Source organism: Podarcis muralis, chromosome 13 (genome assembly GCF_964188315.1).
Source record: "Podarcis muralis chromosome 13, rPodMur119.hap1.1, whole genome shotgun sequence".
Taxonomy (NCBI): Eukaryota; Metazoa; Chordata; class Lepidosauria; order Squamata; family Lacertidae; genus Podarcis; species Podarcis muralis.
The window spans coordinates 48,643,806-48,661,522 of NC_135667.1; the positions used below are offsets into that span (position 1 = coordinate 48,643,806).

A 17,717-nucleotide genomic window follows, 5' to 3' on the forward strand; every position below is an offset into this window, starting at 1 on the left:
CGTAGATTTTCACGGGTACAGGAATGCAGGTTTTGGTGTCCTCGGGTGTCTTCCCGTGTAAAAGTTGGGGTGTCTAGGCGACGTTTCGACGAGGTCTCACTCGTCATCTTCAGGCTGGTGCTTTCGGCTTCTTGTTACTGGAACAGAGCAGGATCTCAGTGTTTGAGTTCCTATAAATACTGTTGAGGAGGTGTGGTGTATAGCCTCCAGTGTTCTGGGCAGAGAGGAAGTTCCCAGGCTAGTGTGCCTTTTCTTCTTTTGTTCTAAGAATCCACACCTAATGACCCACCTAAGTGGTACTCAGGATATCACTCAAGAAATCACTCAAGATACCCCTCAAGCAATTAAGGAACAAAAGAAGAAAAGGCACACTAGCCTGGGAACTTCCTCTCTGCCCAGAACACTGGAGGCTATACACCACACCTCCTCAACAGTATTTATAGGAACTCAAACACTGAGATCCTGCTCTGTTCCAGTAACAAGAAGCCGAAAGCACCAGCCTGAAGATGACGAGTGAGACCTCGTCGAAACGTCGCCTAGACACCCCAACTTTTACACGGGAAGACACCCGAGGACACCAAAACCTGCATATATATATATATATATATATATATAGTCCATATATATATGGATGTATCGTGCCATATTGGAAGCAAAAAAACTTGTCTTGATGAATTGGAAGAGCCGCAAAAAGATCCCATTGAGCACATGGATTGACAATATGGACAGACTAGTCACCTACGAACGAATTGCATATCGACGCAAATTAAGAATGGATAAATATGAAGAAATCTGGAAGGAATACTTAAGTGATAAGGCGGACAGTGCTGGGAAGTAGGGGGAGGAGAGTTGGGGAAATATTGTTAAAAAGGTGTAGTTATAGGTATATCAGTACTCAAATCTGAATTGTTTTATTGTGTTATTAGTGTTATTGTGGTTTTTTGTATATGGTTTTTGTTGGTATTGTTTGTATTGAAAAAATGATGATTATTATTATTATTTTTAAAAAGACATTCTTTCAAGAAAAGGAAAGCGTTTCCGTATCGACCACACTTCTCGCCCCTGTCAGAGCCGGTCTGGAACCTGGGTGGCATCTAACAAGCGTGTTAAAAACGTTGTGAAAATGCTTTTTTTTAAAAATCGTTTTGAAAAAGGCATTGAATTTGCTATAGCTCACAGTCGCCATCTAGTGCCACAAATTGGATATGGCACTGTACAACACATTCAAAACACTTCATTTGCAGCTGTATAGCTGAGTCCCTGGGCTGCGGCATTTAGAAACATCATCATCATCGGTGTTGTTTTTTATTTTATAGCTACATGCCGCTCTTCAGCCCTATAACCCCCCCCCCCCTGCACACAGTTTAAAATACCATTGTTGTTGTTTAGTCGTGTCCGACTCTTCGTGATCCCATGGACCAAAGCACGCCAGGCACTCCTGTCTTCCACTGCCTCCCGCAGTTTGGTCAAACTCATGCTGGTAGCTTCGAGATCACTGTCCAACCATCTCGTCCTCTGTCGTCCCCTTCTCCTTGTGCCTTCCATCTTTCCCAACATCAGGGTCTTTTCCAGGGAGTCTTCTCTTCTCATGAGGTGGCCAAAGTCTAGGAGCCTCAGCTTCAGGATGTGTCCTTCCCGTGAGCACTCAGGGCTGATTTCTTTCAGAATGGATGGGTTTGATCTTCTTGCAGTCCATGGGACTCTCAAGAGTCCTCCAGCACCAGAATTCAAAAGAACCAATTCTTCAGTGATCAGCCTTCTTTATGGTCCCATCTCTGACTTCCATACATCACTACTGGGAAAAGCATGGCTTTAACTATACGGACCTTTGTTGGCTACCAGCATGAGTTTGACCAAATTGCGAGAGGCAGTGGAAGACAGGAGTGCCTGGCATGCTCTGGTCCATGGGATCACGAAGAGTCGGACACGACTAAACAACTAAACAACAACAAGATGTTCATCAGCCCAATAAAGAAATAAAACAATAATACCATCGCCATATATCAAGCCTGCATACCACCCTTCCCCCGAGAATCACTGTTATTAAAAACCACACTGAAAAGCATAGCGACGAACAGGCTGTGTACACGTGTGTTACACGTAACGTGTGAATCAGCCCCGATGACGTGATGGGCGGTGAGGAAGGGCGAGGCAGTGGAAGACAGGAGTACCTGGCGTGCTTTGGCCCATGGGGTCACGAAGAGTCGGACACGACTAAACGACTAAACAACAAAAACGTTGCAGTTTTAAACGCTTTTAATGGAATGAAATAATAACTAAAGCCAAGCCATGCCTTCTGCATGAGGAGGGCTGGCCTAAATCAAAGCCTGCGCTGAAAAAACAAAACAAGAAAAAAGCTTTCGATTTCCCCTCCATGGGCGGGTTTCAACCCCTAACCTCGTGGGAGAGAAGTCTACAGAAGCCGGAAGTTGAGGCGGTGTGTCCCTCTACCAGTTTCCTCTCTCTAGGGTGACTACCTTTGTGCCCTACACCGGAAGTTCAGGCGGGGTGTCTCTCCGGCGTCGCTCTCGGTAGGATGGCTACCTTTGTGCCACGTCTTGGCGCAGGCGCACTGGCGGCGCTGTTGGCTGCTGACGGGAGCTGACGCGGCCCGAGGAGAGGAGCCGCGGCCTAGCGAGCCTGGCGAGGCGGGGAAGGCCGGCCGGGGAAGATGAACTTCTTGCGGGGCGTCATGGGCGGCCAGAGCTCCGGGCCCCAGCCCTCCGGAGCCGAGACGGTGAGTCCTCCGACGGGGAAGTTCGCTTAGGTGTCCCGTCCCCCCGGCGGCGACCCGTGTCGCCCTTCCCCCGGCGAAGTCCCTCCCTTAGGGCGCCCGGTTGCCTGACGGCCGGCTCCCCGTTCCACTCGCCCTTCCTCACCGCCCATCACGCCATCGGGGCGGATTCACACGTTACGTGTAACACGCGTGTTTGGGCCTTGCGTGTACACAGCCTGTTCGTCGCTATGCTTTTCAGTGTGGTTTTTAATAACACTGATTCTCGGGGGAAGGGCGGTATGCAGGCTTGATATATGGCGATGGTATTATTATTTTATTTCTATATTGGGCCGATGAACATCTTGTTGTTGTTTAGTTGTTTAGTGGTTTAGTCGTGTCCAACTCTTGGTGACCCCCTGGACCAGAGCACGCCAGGCACTCTTGTCTTCCACCGCCTCCTGCAGTTTGGTCAAACTCATGCTGGTAGCTTCGAGAACACTGTCCAACCATCTCGTCCTCTGTCATCTCCTTCTCCTTGTGCCCTCCATCTTTCCCAACATCAGGGTCTTTTCCAGGGAGTCTTCTCTTCTCATGAGGTGGCCAAAGTATTGGAACCTCAGCTTCAGGATCTGTCCTTCCAGTGAGCACTCAGGGCTGATTTCCTTCAGAATGGAGAGGTTTGTTCTTCTTGCAGTCCATGGGACTCTCAAGAGTCTCCTCCAGCACCAGAATTCAAAAGCATCAATTCTTCGGCGATCAGCCTTCTTTATGGTCCAGCTCTCACTTCCATACATCACTACTGGGAAAACCATAGCTTTAACTATACGGACCTTACATCCTTTCAAAGGTGTTGGGGGCGTGGTTATTAGTTTGTTCTTTTTCATGTGTTCTTGTGTTTTTATGCTGTGAGCCAGCCTGCGATCTTCGGGTGGAAGGCAGTATGCACATTAAATAAATAATGCCCCTTTGCCATTTACCAACCACTGTTTGACCTCATCTGCTTTTTCAAACTTGCTGTCCCACCCACTGTCATGTCCATTTATTTGGTGTGAAGGACCATATTTGTCTTCCGTATACGTAGTGCTACTTTACCAGGCCTTTCCATTTAATAAGAGAGAGTTTTGGTAGGTACATCTTTGCTAGCTCTACGCTACAGTTTGCTAAAATGCTTTCTACATTTGTGTGATCATATATTACCCAAAACACTTGTTACCACTCTCTCCTGTCTCCTTTGTCCCCAGTAGTGACATAACTTGAATACAAAATAATTTACCAGACTGACTTCTTGTACATTGTTGTGCAACTTTTGTGTGGGAGTTTGGATTTATGTCACACTATAAATGAGGGTTTAGTAACCTGTGATTCTGTGTATGATGCACACCCAGCACATTTCATATGGACATCAAATATGATACCAATAACTCCCCAAGAAGTACAATCAAAAATTGGGGGGGGGGGTGTGTGTCTATAAAAAGGTCAACAACTTTCAGATTTTCCTAAAAAAAAAAGCTGAACAATTAAAAGCTCAACAACTTTTGGGTGTCCTGGTTTTTACTTTTTGAAATATGGCAACCCTGTTGTTGGATGATTTGTGAAAGATTTCTGATTCCCAGTTGTTTAATAACAGTGTGGTTTCCCATACAGTGGTGCCTCGCAAGACGAAATTAATCCGTTCCGCGAGTCTCTTCGTCTTGCGGTTTTGCCGTCTTGCGAAGCATGGCTATTAGCGGCTATTAGCGGCTTAGCGGCTATTAACGGCTTAGCGGCTGTTGGCGGCTTAGTGGCTTTAAGAAAAAGGAAACAAACTCGCAAGAACTCGCAAGACGTTTCGTCTTGCGAAGCAAGCCCATAGGGAAATTCGTCTTGCGGAACGACTCAAAAAATGGAAAACCCTTTCGTCTAGCGAGTTTTTCGTCTTGCGAGGCATTCGTCTTGCGGGGCACCACTGTACTTGCAAAGGAAGCAAAGTCATTACAGTAGGGCCACAGATTTTTCATTGCCCAAGAGCTCTCACCCTTAGCATCTTAGCTTGTTCAGTTCTTCACCATGTTTCAGACCAGGTGAGTATTTCTCAACTGCAGGAATCTCCTTTCCATTCAGAGCTATATGAAAGTTATCTCGGTGCAGAGGCTGCAATAAAAGATGATGTTTCGTGGCCTTTGATCGCACTGAAGAGTCAAAGGAGAAACAACTCCCTGCATTTTCTGAGTGTTCCCAGTATGTATCACCTTGTTTCTCAGATATGCTGCCAGGAAAATAGCCACTGCTTTGCTGTGCTAAAAACTTTTGAGAGATTACACGCATCTTCATGTTGAGTACTAAACAAAAACCTACTGTCTGCAGTTAATAGAGTGTGTGGGTGTAGGTCTTAACTTGTTTCACTGAAAAATCAACTATTTGAGACACAAAAGACACATTATGTAGAGTTCCATTTGCTTTCCCCTGTTTTCTTTTTAAAAGGTATTTGAGTATTGATAGGCTGCAAGTCTGAGAGAAGGATGCATCGAGAGAGCTTATTTTAATCATCTTTCCCCCACCAGTTGCTTATCAGTTTATAACACCCCCCCCCCCAAAAGCAGCTTTGTTCACCTGTGTCAGGAAAACATGTGGGTATCCTGTAGCACTCCTCCCCACTGTTGAGCTGAAGCAGTACTAAGTGTTAATTGTCTTTGCCTGCTCATTTATCTTTGAAGATTTGAAGCGTGCCCAGATTGATTCTGCTTTGTATTTTAAAACAATATGGAAAGACGAGACTTCATGTCAAGCCTAAAATGCTGCAGTATGCTATTATAAGGAACAGGAGAACTTTGTGATGGATATTAGAGTGTAGCAAAATGTTTGGGCCATAGCTCAGTGATAGAGCACCTTGTATGCAGAAGGTCCCATATTGAATCCCATATTGAATCCCAGGTAGGACTGGGAGATCTGCTGTCAGTCATTGTGGACCAGTGTTCTTCAGCCTTGGGTCTACAGCTGCGTCATCTCCAGAAAACTTACCTAATGCTCAGGGAAGATGACCGCTGAATGGTGTTTACGTTGGTATGTACTGTGTATATGCACACATATACAGATACATACATACACACACACACAGGGACGCGGGTGGCGCTGTGGTCTAAACCACTGAGCCTAGGGCTTGCCGATCGGAAGGTCAGCGGTTCGAATCCCTGCGATGGGGTGAGCTCCCGTTGCTCGGTCCCTGTTCCTGCCCACCTAGCAGTTTGAAAGCACACCAGTGCAAGTAGATAAACAGGTATTGCTCCGGCAGGAAGGTAAACGGCGTTTCCGTGTGCTGCTCTGGTTCTCCAGAAGCGGCTTAGTCATGCTGGCCATGTGACCCGGAAGGTGTCTGCGGACAAACACCAGCTCCCTCGGCTTATAGAGCGAGGTGAGTGCACAAACCCCAGAGTCATCCGCGACTGGACCTAACGGTCAGGGGTACCTTTACATACACACACACGGGCATAACTTGGGTGAGCAAGCTATATTATTAATAAGCATAACAGGAAAACACCTGAGGGAGTGAAAATACTTTGTAGAAATATATGCTTCTAATATCTTTAAAATGAAAAACTTGTAGTCTTCCTTGGTTCTTGATCTGCACCATCTTTTCATTGAATAGATGTTGATTAGCTGATGCTTTAACAAAACAAGTGAGTCTTGGCACGTGCAAGTTCAAAATTCATTATTTAAAAAAATTATTTGGATGTGGGGTAAAGGTAAAGGTACCCCTGACCATTAGGTCCAGTCGTGGACGATTCTGGGGTTGCGTGCTCATCTCGCTCTTTAGGCCGAGGGAGCCAGCGTTTGTCCGCAGACAGCTTCCGGGTCATGTGGCCAGCATGACTAAGCCGCTTCTGGCGAACCAGAGCAGCGCACAGAAACGCCGTTTACCTTCCCGCCGGAGCAGTACCTATTTATCACCTACTTGCACTTTGACGTGCTTTCGAACTGCTAGGTTGGCAGGATCTGGGACCAAACAACAGGAGCGAACCCCATCACGGGGATTCGAACCGCCAACCTTCTGATCGGCAAGCCCTAGGCTTGGTTTAGACCACAGCGCCACCCGCGTCCCATGGATGTGGGTTAAGCATTCCTAACTATAATTCTAGGTTTGCCCCTTTTTTCCAGAGTCTACTGGTAGTATTCAGCTAAGTTTTACTCAGAGCCGACCCTCTGAAATTAATGGGTCCAACTTAGCCATGGTCATGCATTCAGTCCGGCTTAGTTGAATGCCACCCTGGGGGGGGGGGGAGGATTGCAGCACAGTGGTAGGGCAGATGTTATGGATACAGAAAGTTCCAGGAGTCAGACTTTGGCATCTCCAGGAAAGGCTGAGAAGGACTCCTGCCTGAAACTGACCACGGTCTGACCTTGATACTTGCTTTTGCATGAGGCTGATGGAACAGTTTGAGCTTCAACTCGGGTAAAGTTTCAGCGGTGGAACAGCTCAAAGATGAAGTGAGGAGAAGATATTTACAAACAACAGTGAACTTTCTGAAATGCTTCAATTTTATTTCTCTTATAGATTCAGAAATTATGTGATAGAGTAGCATCTTCAACCTTACTTGATGATCGCAGGGATGCTGTACGTGCACTAAAATCTCTTTCAAAGGTATGTATCTTTTGTCCCTTACATGAAATTTTAATTGTGTATGACACCAGTGTGGTGTAGTGGTTAAGAGTGGTAGTCTCGTAATCTGGGGGAACTGGGTTCGCGTCTCCGCTCCTCCACATGCAGCTGCTGGGTGACCTTGGGCCAGTCACACTTCTCTGAAGTCTCTCAGCCCCACTCACCTCACAGAGTGTTTGTTGTGGGGGAGGAAGGGAAAGGAGAATGTTAGCCGCTTTGAGACTCCTTCGGGTAGTGATAAAGCGGGATAGCAAATCCAAACTCTTCTTCTTCTTCTTCACCTAATAGTAAAGGTAAAGGTAAAGGTACCCCTGCCCGTACGGGCCAGTCTTGACAGACTCTAGGGTTGTGCGCCCATCTCACTCAAGAGGCCGGGGGCCAGCGCTGTCCGGAGACACTTGCGGGTCATGTGGCCAGCATGACATCGCTGCTCTGGCGAGCCAGAGCCCGCACACGGAAACGCCGTTTACCTTCCCGCTAGTAAGCGGTCCCTATTTATCTACTTGCACCCGGGGGTGCTTTCGAACTGCTAGGTGCTGGGACCGAGCAACGGGAGCACACCCCGCCACGGGGATTCAAACCGCCGACCTTTCGATAGGCAAGCCCTAGGCGCTGAGGCTTTTACCCACAGCGCCACCCGCGTCCCTTTCACCTATAATAATAATAATAATAATAATAATAATAATAATAATAATAATAATTTATTATTTGTACCCCGCCCATCTGGCTGGGTTTTCCCCAGCCACTCTGGGCGGCTTCCATAGAAACCAAAAAACACTAAAATATCATACATTAAAAACTTCCCTGAACAGAGCTGCCTTAAGATGCCTTCTGAATGTCAGGTAGTTGTTTATCGTTTTGACATCTGATGGGAGGGCGTTCCACAGGGCGGGCGCCACTACCGAGAAGGCCCTCTGCCTGGTTCCCTGTAGCTTTGCTTCTCGCAATTAGGGAACCGCCAGAAGGCCCTCGGCGCTGGACCTCAGCGTCCGGGCAGAACGATAGGGGTGGAGACCTAATAGTACTTGGTGGCAATTTGAGAGTTCTGTAATTTTCTTTTAGTTGTTACTTCTGTTCTTCAATTTCACAGAAATATCGCCTGGAAGTAGGGGTTCAAGCTATGCCGCATCTTATCCATGTTCTCCAGACAGATCGGTAAGCCTCTTATGGAAAATCTAAAAGTATGCAAGCAAGTGTTCTGCATTAGTCACTTTTTCTGTTGTGTAGCATGAGCTGCAATTGAATTCAAATTAATGTGAAAATGATGAAATTGCACGGTTTTTTTAAATAAGAAGGCAAAATCCAAAACATCAATTTGTTTTCAGTTAACCTCAGCAAGTCCAAAAAGCTTTTAAAAATATCAGTTTTGTATTTGGAAAGATTAAGAGCAATAATAGCCAATAAGACCAGGGTAGGGAACCTAAGGCCTGGGGGCCGGATGCGGCCCAATCGCCTTCTCAATTCGGCCAGTGGACGGTCCGGGAATCAGCGTGTTTTTACATGAGTAGAATGTGTCCTTTTATTTTAAATGCATCTCTGGGTTATTTGTGGAGCCTGCCTGGTGTTTTTACACGAGCAGAATGTGTGCTTTTATTTAAAATGCACAGGAATTTGTTCATTATTTTTTTTCAAAATATAGTCTGGCCCACCACATGGTCTGAGGGACGGTGGACCGGCCCACAGCTGAAAAAGGTTGCTGACCCCTGAATAAGACAGTCACAGCCCCATAAGAGATACCATATTTGGATCTTTGCAGCCTTACATCCATGCTACAGCCTTTTATTTTGCTGCTGCTAATTAGGCCACTTTTACTATTTGTGTGGATCATTTTATTTTTTGGAATGTTAGTGCTGTTCATTCAGTGAGAGATTGTGCTTGTATTCACAGTTCAGATTCCGAAATAATTGGCTATGCTTTGGATACGCTCTACAATATCATTTCGAATGATCTGGAAGAGGAAGAACAAGGTATACACTTGCTTTTTTATATTAGCTTCTTAACAACTAGATGAATAAGCATGCCCCATTTTTTGGTTACCTAGGGCTCAGTAAGCTTGTCAGAACACATATGCCCACTTTCTGAATACTTGAAGTAAGCAGGACAATGAATGCTCTTTCCATCTGTATGGTAAAACCAGCAGCTGGTTGGTTGCAGCTGTTGGATTTGTAGCAACACTCTGTGGAGCACAGTAAAGTTACTGATCTTCAGACAGAACGACACAGATTTAGCTGACCCGATCATTTCAGAAGTCGGTGAAGGACATTCCTCAAAAGGAAATGAGAGCCCTTCATAGGTTACACAAATAAGAGGAAGACAGAAGGAAACAAGTGACTTGAACCACAGGAGGTTTTTTGCTTGTAATTGTGGAGTAGAGTTTGCGGATCTCTCCCAAGGTCATATTCCTGAGATCCAAATGATGGCTCGTTATGAATGAGATTATGAGTTTCTCCACTAAAGAAGTGGGAAAACAGGAGTTGCAAGTGCTACTGCTTCCTCTCACAGTTTGCTAAGATCTAGGGATTGCATTAACATGTGACATGGCCAAATGTGGACACCTATTCTTCTGTACCTTGTCCCTATCTACTGTTCAGAGCCTTTGGTCATGTTCTTAGTGCTGCTAACGCACTGAGAACTACTGTACTTCCTAAGACCTGTACTAGGTGTCAGGTTAAAAAGGTAAAGGTAAAGGACCCCTGACAGTTAAGTCCAGTCGCAGACGACTCTGGGGTTGTGCGCTCATCTTGCTCTATAGACCGACGGAGCCGGCGTTTGTCCGCAGACAGCTTCCAGGTCATGTGGCCAGCATGACTTAAGCTGCTTCTGGCGAACCAGAGCAGCGCACAGAAACGCCATTTACCTTCCCACCAGAGTGGTACCTATTTATCTACTTGCACTTCGATGTACTTTCGAATTGCTAGGTTGGCAGGAGCTGGGACTGAGCAACGGGAGCTCACCCCGTTGTGGGGATTCGAACCGCCGCCCTTCTGATCGGCAAGTCCTAGGGGCTCAGTGGTTTAGACCATAGCGCCGCCCGCATCCCTTACAGGTGCCAGGTTACACACCACCAAATATTTTTCATGTCCCTGCTGATCTTCCAAATGTGTACAAGAACAACAGTTTATGGCAGGCATAGGCAAACTCTGGCCCCACAGATGTTTGGGACTACAATTCCCATCATTCCTGACCACTGGTCCTGTTAGCTAGGGATGATGGGAATTGTAGTCCCAAGCATCTGGAGGGCCGGAGTTTGCCTGTGCCTGGTTTATGGGCTGCCTTGGGCACAAGGAGCAACTCTGGAGGATCATGAGTTCTTGCAAGACTTTTAATGCTTTTCCTGATGAGTTGGAGGTCAGCTAGGTTTTTGAGAAGCTGTACAATGTTTACAAAATAAAAGGAAGAAAATCATGATGAAAATAGCTGTACAGAGCTTCTTACTTTTTACGTGAATTCAAGATAGAAATGCTTGCAGGTAGTTTTCTAGAATATTTCATTTTATGTGGAATAATGGAATGTGCATTGACAGAACTTTCAATTCGGCCTCGTTGCACTGTATAGACATACTTGAATGTGCCAAAATATTTAGTTGCATGAGTATATCTTGCTGGTTCTGGTATGGATTCTTCATAAGTAATTTTCTGAATTTTTAGCTAATAGATTGTGAAATGCAAACCGAGGAAGGAATGTTGAGAATACTTTGTATATTCTGCGAGCAGATGATAATTTTTTGCTAAATGCTTAAAATTGAACTCTGCTTTGAACCACCAGAATGCCTTACAGAACAATAAAAGAAAGAAGCGACATAGGCAAACCAGTGGATTCAGTTACGTTACAGTTATATACTACCCAGATTGGAATGATAACATACAGGCAGTCCATGGATGGAAGAAACAAGTGGCAGTTGCCCCCAGTTAGGCCAATTTTGGAGAGGGCTACGCCAGCATATTCGCCATCAGGAGGGCTGTCGCCTCACTCTTGATGGCGAATATGCTCTGATGACAGTTGGCCAAACCAAGGCATCCCATGTGAGGTGGGGAGAACAGGGACACACCTGTTTCTTTAGAGAGTGTAGAAGCATCAAGGTTTAGGGAGGACAAGATTGTGGAATCTTTGCTGGGCCTCCAGAGGATGTTTTTAACTACATTTGTTTAGGGGAGCCTGAGTTAAACTAATCAAGTAACCACTGTAGTGAGCATTGATCTGTAGTTCTTCCTTTTGAAATCAATTTTATGCCATTAACCGATCTTTTGTGCGGTACTAAATTGAAATCTGCTTCATTTTTGAATCTTTCTCTCTTCTTGTCTGCCTTTACAGATGATTCTGAAGGTAAAGCAACCTGAATTCATATTAGCATGGTGTGTCTTTAGCCATAGTTCTAAGCATTAACTGACTCACAACACCATTAATCGGTTTTTAAAAGGATACTGTGTAGACTTTTGTAAGTGTATTAGCCCTCTCTCCTTACACTTTCTAATTTTGCAACTGTTTTGGCCCCTTTCATGCCAAAGGGGAGCTGTGTGACTGCTCAAATTGATAACTGATGGAGAGAAATGTGTCTTGTAACATTAGATACTGAATTAAAATACCTGAAATACTTTTCCATTTGTTACTAAGATTGCTGAGTTCATTACGAAGGGGGCAATATGAACACCCAGTGTTCAGAAATATTTGCTGAATTGCAAATATTTTATAGCAATTGAAGTTCAAAAGTGTATTTTTTGCAGTGTCCTTTTTAAACAACGCTGTGTACACGAGCATGCATATTAACAGCACTTTGATTCCAAGGTCCACTTGGAATCATGTTGCAGGCATCTTCTGTCATAAAAACTTTTATATCAAACGGCTAATCTTAAAATACTTTGTTGCAATACTGTACTAACGATGTCAAATACATTGTAACCTGGTTAATAGCATAATATTGATATGCATATGAGGCTTTCTTGCTATTAACATATTATTTTGCCTGTATCCTTTCCTGGGTTTTCTCTGTCAGTTTATTTTAACATTTTGGAAGATAAGGAATATAATGTTGGAATGTGGCATTGGCGTATTGGTTGGGTTTTAGCCAGTGCTAGTCCTACTCAGAGTAGACCCACTGAAGTTACTTTACATGACTAACTTAGGTTGATTAATTTCACTGGGTCTATCCGGGAGTAGAACTTGGCTGGCTACGGCCCACTGGATTTGATGTCAACTTCGATGATCAGTGTCCTCAAAGCTGGGGGGAAATTGATGGCATCGAGGAATTATAACTTTCAGATTGGTGTGTCCAGTGGGTCAAATGGACAAAATTGCATGCTTCCATTGTGGCTGTGGCTGCCAATACTGTCTTCACTCTCCTCCTCTGGCAGCCCCTTCCTGGCTTTTCCCTAGCCCTTACTCCTACAAACAGAGGGACTGGTGGAGTGGAGCAGATTGAAGAGAGGCTTGCCCTTCTGAGGTCAAAGAAGGGTTATGGCTAGCAGGAAAGAAGATTTGCCTGAGAAATAGAGGTTAAAAGGAGCTAGAGGGGATAAGGAGGAAAATAGGATGACGGCTCCTCCTGAACCTGGTGCGACTTAGAAGAGCAGAAAATGGGGCTTCAGGGGAACAGAGTCTGCCTAACAAGTCTCAAAGTGAACTAGGTAGAGATGTAAAAAGGTAAAGGGACCCCTGACCATTAGGTCCAGTCGTGACCGACTCTGGGGTTGCGGCGCTCATCTCGCTTTATTGGCCGAAGGAGCCGGCCTACAGCTTCCGGGTCATGTGGCCAGCATGACTAAGCCGCTTGTGGCAAACCAGAGCAGTGCACGGAAACGCCGTTTACCTTCCCGCCCGAGTGGTACCTATTTATCTACTTGCACTTTGACGTGCTTTCGAACTGCTAGGTTGGCAGGAGAGGTAGAGATGTAGCCCAGCAAAAAATAAGGAAGTAGAGACACGGGGCAAGCCAGAAGGGAGAGGTCCACTTTCCTAACCCCTGGAAAGCCTATCTCTGAAGTTGCCATTGGAAGACCAAAGTCCTACAACTATACAAGAAGGCAGTAGCTAACAAGAGGACTGAAAAAAGCTACTGCTTGATGGAGAAGTACCTACTGCTTGAAGTAAATATGCTGTCTAGAAGCATAAAGGTAAAGGTAAAGCTACCCCTGCCCGTACAGGCCAGTCTTGACACACTCTAGGGTTGTGCGTCCATCTCACTCAAGAGGCCGGGGCCAGTGCTGTCCGGAGACACTTCCAGGTCACGTGGCCAGCGTGACAAGCTGCATCTGGCGAGCCAGCGCAGCACACGGAACGCCGTTTACCTTCCCGCTAGTAAGTGGTCCCTATTTATCTACTTGCACCCGGGGGTGCTTTCGAACTGCTAGGTTGGCAGGCGCTGGGACCGAGCGACGGGAGCGCACCCGGCCGCGGGGATTCGAACCGCCGACCTTTCGATCGGCAAGCCCTAGGCGCTGAGGCTTTCACCCACAGCGCCACCCGCGTCCCGTCTAGAAGCATACAACGTACCTATAACAACCTGCAAGAAGACATAAAAGCCCTCAACACTTCAGACTCGATTCTCAGGTGTGCTGGCTGGGAGCCAGTGGGCCTGGTCTTCATAATCCCTATGTATAAATTGCTGAACGCCTTATTTGGAAAGGTTACACCAGCCATCTCTGATTCTATACGATACATGTGGTCAAAATGGAGATGTTCTCCTTCCGTATTGAAGATCATGCTGTTTCTTCTCCATTGAAAATGAGGAATTAGCTGACACAAATGGGAAGCTGTGACTACGATAGGCCACAAGTATAGCATTGTCCAAATTGCATAAAATATTTCGGCTTAGTTTAATGATATGTTACGGCTGAACCAAGCCATTCTGTCATTTGTGTACACTCGTTTATGGAGGACTGTCCCCACCAGGCTTTTACGATACAAAGCTCACTATTTTCTCTTCATAGCAAGATACACATGGAATGGGGTAAGGTTAAAGTCAAAGGAGTCTTGGATTCCTCTTCCAGTAGCAGAGCAAGAGTATAGCTCAGTAAACCACAGGAGCTAATAAATTGGCAGTTTTGCTTGCACCTGTTTAGTAAAATAACACAATACAATGTTTCTCCGATGCTTCAAGAATAAAGGAAGTTCTACAAATTGGGAATGTTCTTTACTCATGAATATGTGAATCCTATGGCAAATAGGATATCACTTCTGTATGGTAGTTTCTTTACGTGGAGTCCCACATGCATGTTTTCTGCCTCTACAGTGCAACATTTGGAATCTGGGCAATGAAACGCTTTGGCAGCAGGCCTGTCCCCAGCCCCAACTCAGATCATGGTTGCTACAGTGATAACATTGTCAGAACTTTCTCTTCATTTTGAGCTTTTTTAAAAAAAAAACAACTTCCCCTCTTTTTTATTTAAGCTTTCTCTCTTCAATTTTGCATTTTACTTTACCTTGGTACCATGTGCCTGCTGTGATAGTAAGTTCCCCGTTTGTTCAGATCACAGCTGTTATCTGTTCTGTCTGGGGTGGTGGATAAAGGTAAAGGTAAAGGGACCCCTGACCATTAGATCCAGTCATGGCCAACTCAGGGGTTGCGGCGCTCATCTCGCTTTATTGGCCGAGGGAGCCGGCGTACAGCTTCCGGGTCATGTGGCCAGCATGACTAAGCCGCTTCTGGCGAACCAGAGCAGCGCACGGAAACGCCATTTACCTTCCCGCCAGAGTGGTACCTATTTATCTACTTGCACTTTGAGGTGCTTTCGAACTGCTAGGTTGGCAGGAGCAGGGACCGAGCAACGGGAGCTCACCCCGTCGGGGATTCGAACCGCCAACCTTCTGATCGGCAAGTCCTAGACTCAGTGGTTTAACCCACAGCGCCACCTGCGTCCCACTGGGGTGGTGGATACTTGCCACAATTTCATGAGACAGGCATGCTGCGCTAGTATTGGGCAATGCTATGGGAGCAGGCCCTCTCTCTGGTAGACACAGGCCCCTTTAGTGCTACGTAAGTGAATGTGCCCTGTTTGGGCATCACTGTTTTTCCTACTGACAATTGAAGAAGAAGAAGAAGAGTTTTGATTTGATATCCCACCTTTCACTCCCTTTAAGGAGTCTCAAAGCGGCTAACATTCTCCTTTCCCTTCCTCCCCCACAACAAACACTCTGTGAGATGAGTGGGGCTGAGAGACTTCAGAGAAGTGTGATTGGCCCAAGGTCACCCAGCAGCTGCATGTGGAGGAGCGGAGACGCGAACCCGGTTCACCAGATTACGAGACTACCGCTCTTAACCACTACACCACACTGGCTCTCAGTAATTTTGAGGCAGTAATCTTGGCCTGTCTGGCCATTTTACAAGCTCCCAGGCAGTTGCAGGTGCCATGGCAGTGTCCCCTGAGGTTCTGCACCTGTGTCCTTGATATAGAAATGCTTGTTTCCTTTTGTGAATTCCAGAAGCCAGCCTTCCTTTTACAGTCGTACCTCGGTTGTCCAACACCTTGGTACTCAGATGTTTTGGCTCCCGAACGCTGCAAACCAGGAAGTGAGCATTCTGGTTTACGAATGTTTTTCATGAGCCGAACATCCGGCGCAGCTTCCAAACTGGGAAGCTCCTGCAGCCAATCGGAAGCTGCGCCTTGGTTTTTGAACTGTTCTGGGAGTCGAATGGACTCCCGGAACGTATTAAGTTCATCTACCAAGGTACCAGTCTGTTCATTTTTTCTCTCTGAATTTTTAAAAAAGCACCTGTTCCAAGATAAGCTAGACTTTCATACTTCACTGCAGGGAACTGTACATGTGATCTCATATTAAAGGTATCATCCTTTGAGTATGGTTCTGCTTTGAGAATGAATATGCATTTCCATCATAAATGCCGTGTAAAGCATTGCACATCTCAAATAATTATGTTTGTCATGAACATGCAATTACTAACACATTGCCTCTGAGGAAAGTGGAGGTCTCAGTTTTTCTTTCTGCATGTCACACCACTGAATACATATGCTATTTATAAAGTTTTTGGGGAATAATGTAGAAAATAAATGAGTGGGGTGGACAAAAAACAAAGCCACTGTCCGGGTGATGTAAACCAGGCATGTCCAAAGTCCATTTTGGGGGCTTAATGTGGCTTGCTGATCGATTTAATCTGGCCCCTGTGGCAGTATATGTCCTGGTGCAAAATCCTAAAAGCTCAACAACTTCAATCCTAAGAAATCAGGGCCCTCTTAGAAAATTGTTTGGGCACCCCTGTAAACAGTCCAAAGTCAATAAATAATACTAGCTAAATGTGCAAAGTACATTGCTAAACAAAACACTTGACCTCTTAGAGGCCTTTTTTCTTGATGTGAGCTTCAGGAAGAACTCCCCCTGCTGCCACCTGATGTGAGATTCTCCCAAATTTGCTGTCAGTTGTGGGTCAGACAGCAGAATCCTACAAGCCAAGTTTCTAAGATTTGCTAATAGGGGATGAAGGCTTGGAGCAAATATTATTTGGATTCATAAATAGATGCAACATATGCCACAGTAGTAATATTGCCATGGTTGATGCCTTATTCCTAAATGCCCATATGGAATTTTAAAAAATATTTAATGTTTGCAAAGAGCAGGCCCACTGAAATTAATGTGAACATCTGGAAGGATAGCTGGGATAGAAATACTTCTATTAAATAATGAACAATTTATTGGTAAATATAGCTCTCTCTTTCCTGACTGACTTCAGCATTTTTCAGCAAGTCCATGTTAACTTTCACGCCTGAAGTTGTGAAATGTTCTAGTGCACATTAAATATGTTCTGTAACATTGATGACAATTATTTTTTAAGCTAAAATTTTTATTACGTTTACTCAAATAGTTCTTGTTGGCAATTACGGAGCTGATTGAAGCTTTGCTGTAATTGAACCTTTGTTAATGTTGCAGAAGAAAATTCGCAGAAACAAACAGAAGACCTTGGAAGTAAATTTACAGAGCTTTTCATTAAACAGCAAGACAATGTCACTCTTCTGCTGACCTATTTGGAGGTGAGAACTCTTCTCCTTTAGTCACAGAATAAGCATACAAATTTGTTGGCTGATATTGCCGTGAACAAAGCTGTATTAATCTGGGGAAGATGGATCTTGTCCGCTCCTTTTTACTGCTGTCTTCCCTACCTGACCAGCAAATCCAGTCACAGAGCCAGGCTAGGGGAAAAGCATCATTTGAAGGGTTGTAGAGGAAGTGATGTTTAACTGGGACTTGGGAAGTCAGGGGTTCCTATCTTCATTCAGTTGTGACGCTATCTGGGGGATTAGCTCAGTGTCACATTGTGGGGATAACATGGAAGAGAAGAGCCCTGGTAGTTTGAGCACCTGGGAAGAAGGGCAGGATATAAATGTAAGAAACAGTCCTTTCGTTTAAGTAGCATAGCAACCTGTT

General features: G+C 45.4%; 1 protein-coding gene across 5 annotated transcripts in view; it reads left to right on the forward strand.

Moving 5' to 3' along the window:
* The first annotated feature begins 2,520 nt into the window (after window positions 1–2,520).
* Window positions 2,521–17,717, forward strand: part of USO1 (USO1 vesicle transport factor) — a 50,881-nt gene continuing 35,684 nt past the window's right edge. Inside the window, exons 1-7 of one of the 5 annotated variants that reach the window (XM_028701720.2) lie at window positions 2,526–2,737; window positions 5,627–5,755; window positions 7,245–7,331; window positions 8,440–8,504; window positions 9,237–9,316; window positions 11,661–11,672; window positions 17,223–17,323. In XM_028701720.2, the coding sequence (XP_028557553.2) occupies window positions 5,741–5,755; window positions 7,245–7,331; window positions 8,440–8,504; window positions 9,237–9,316; window positions 11,661–11,672; window positions 17,223–17,323 (360 nt within the window). In that variant the 5' untranslated portion in view covers window positions 2,526–2,737; window positions 5,627–5,740. Of the gene's footprint in view, window positions 2,738–5,626; window positions 5,756–7,244; window positions 7,332–8,439; window positions 8,505–9,236; window positions 9,317–11,660; window positions 11,673–17,222; window positions 17,324–17,717 lie in introns of all 5 variants that reach the window. The other 4 variants (XM_028701715.2, XM_028701718.2, XM_028701716.2 and 1 more) reach the window with 4 other exon arrangements.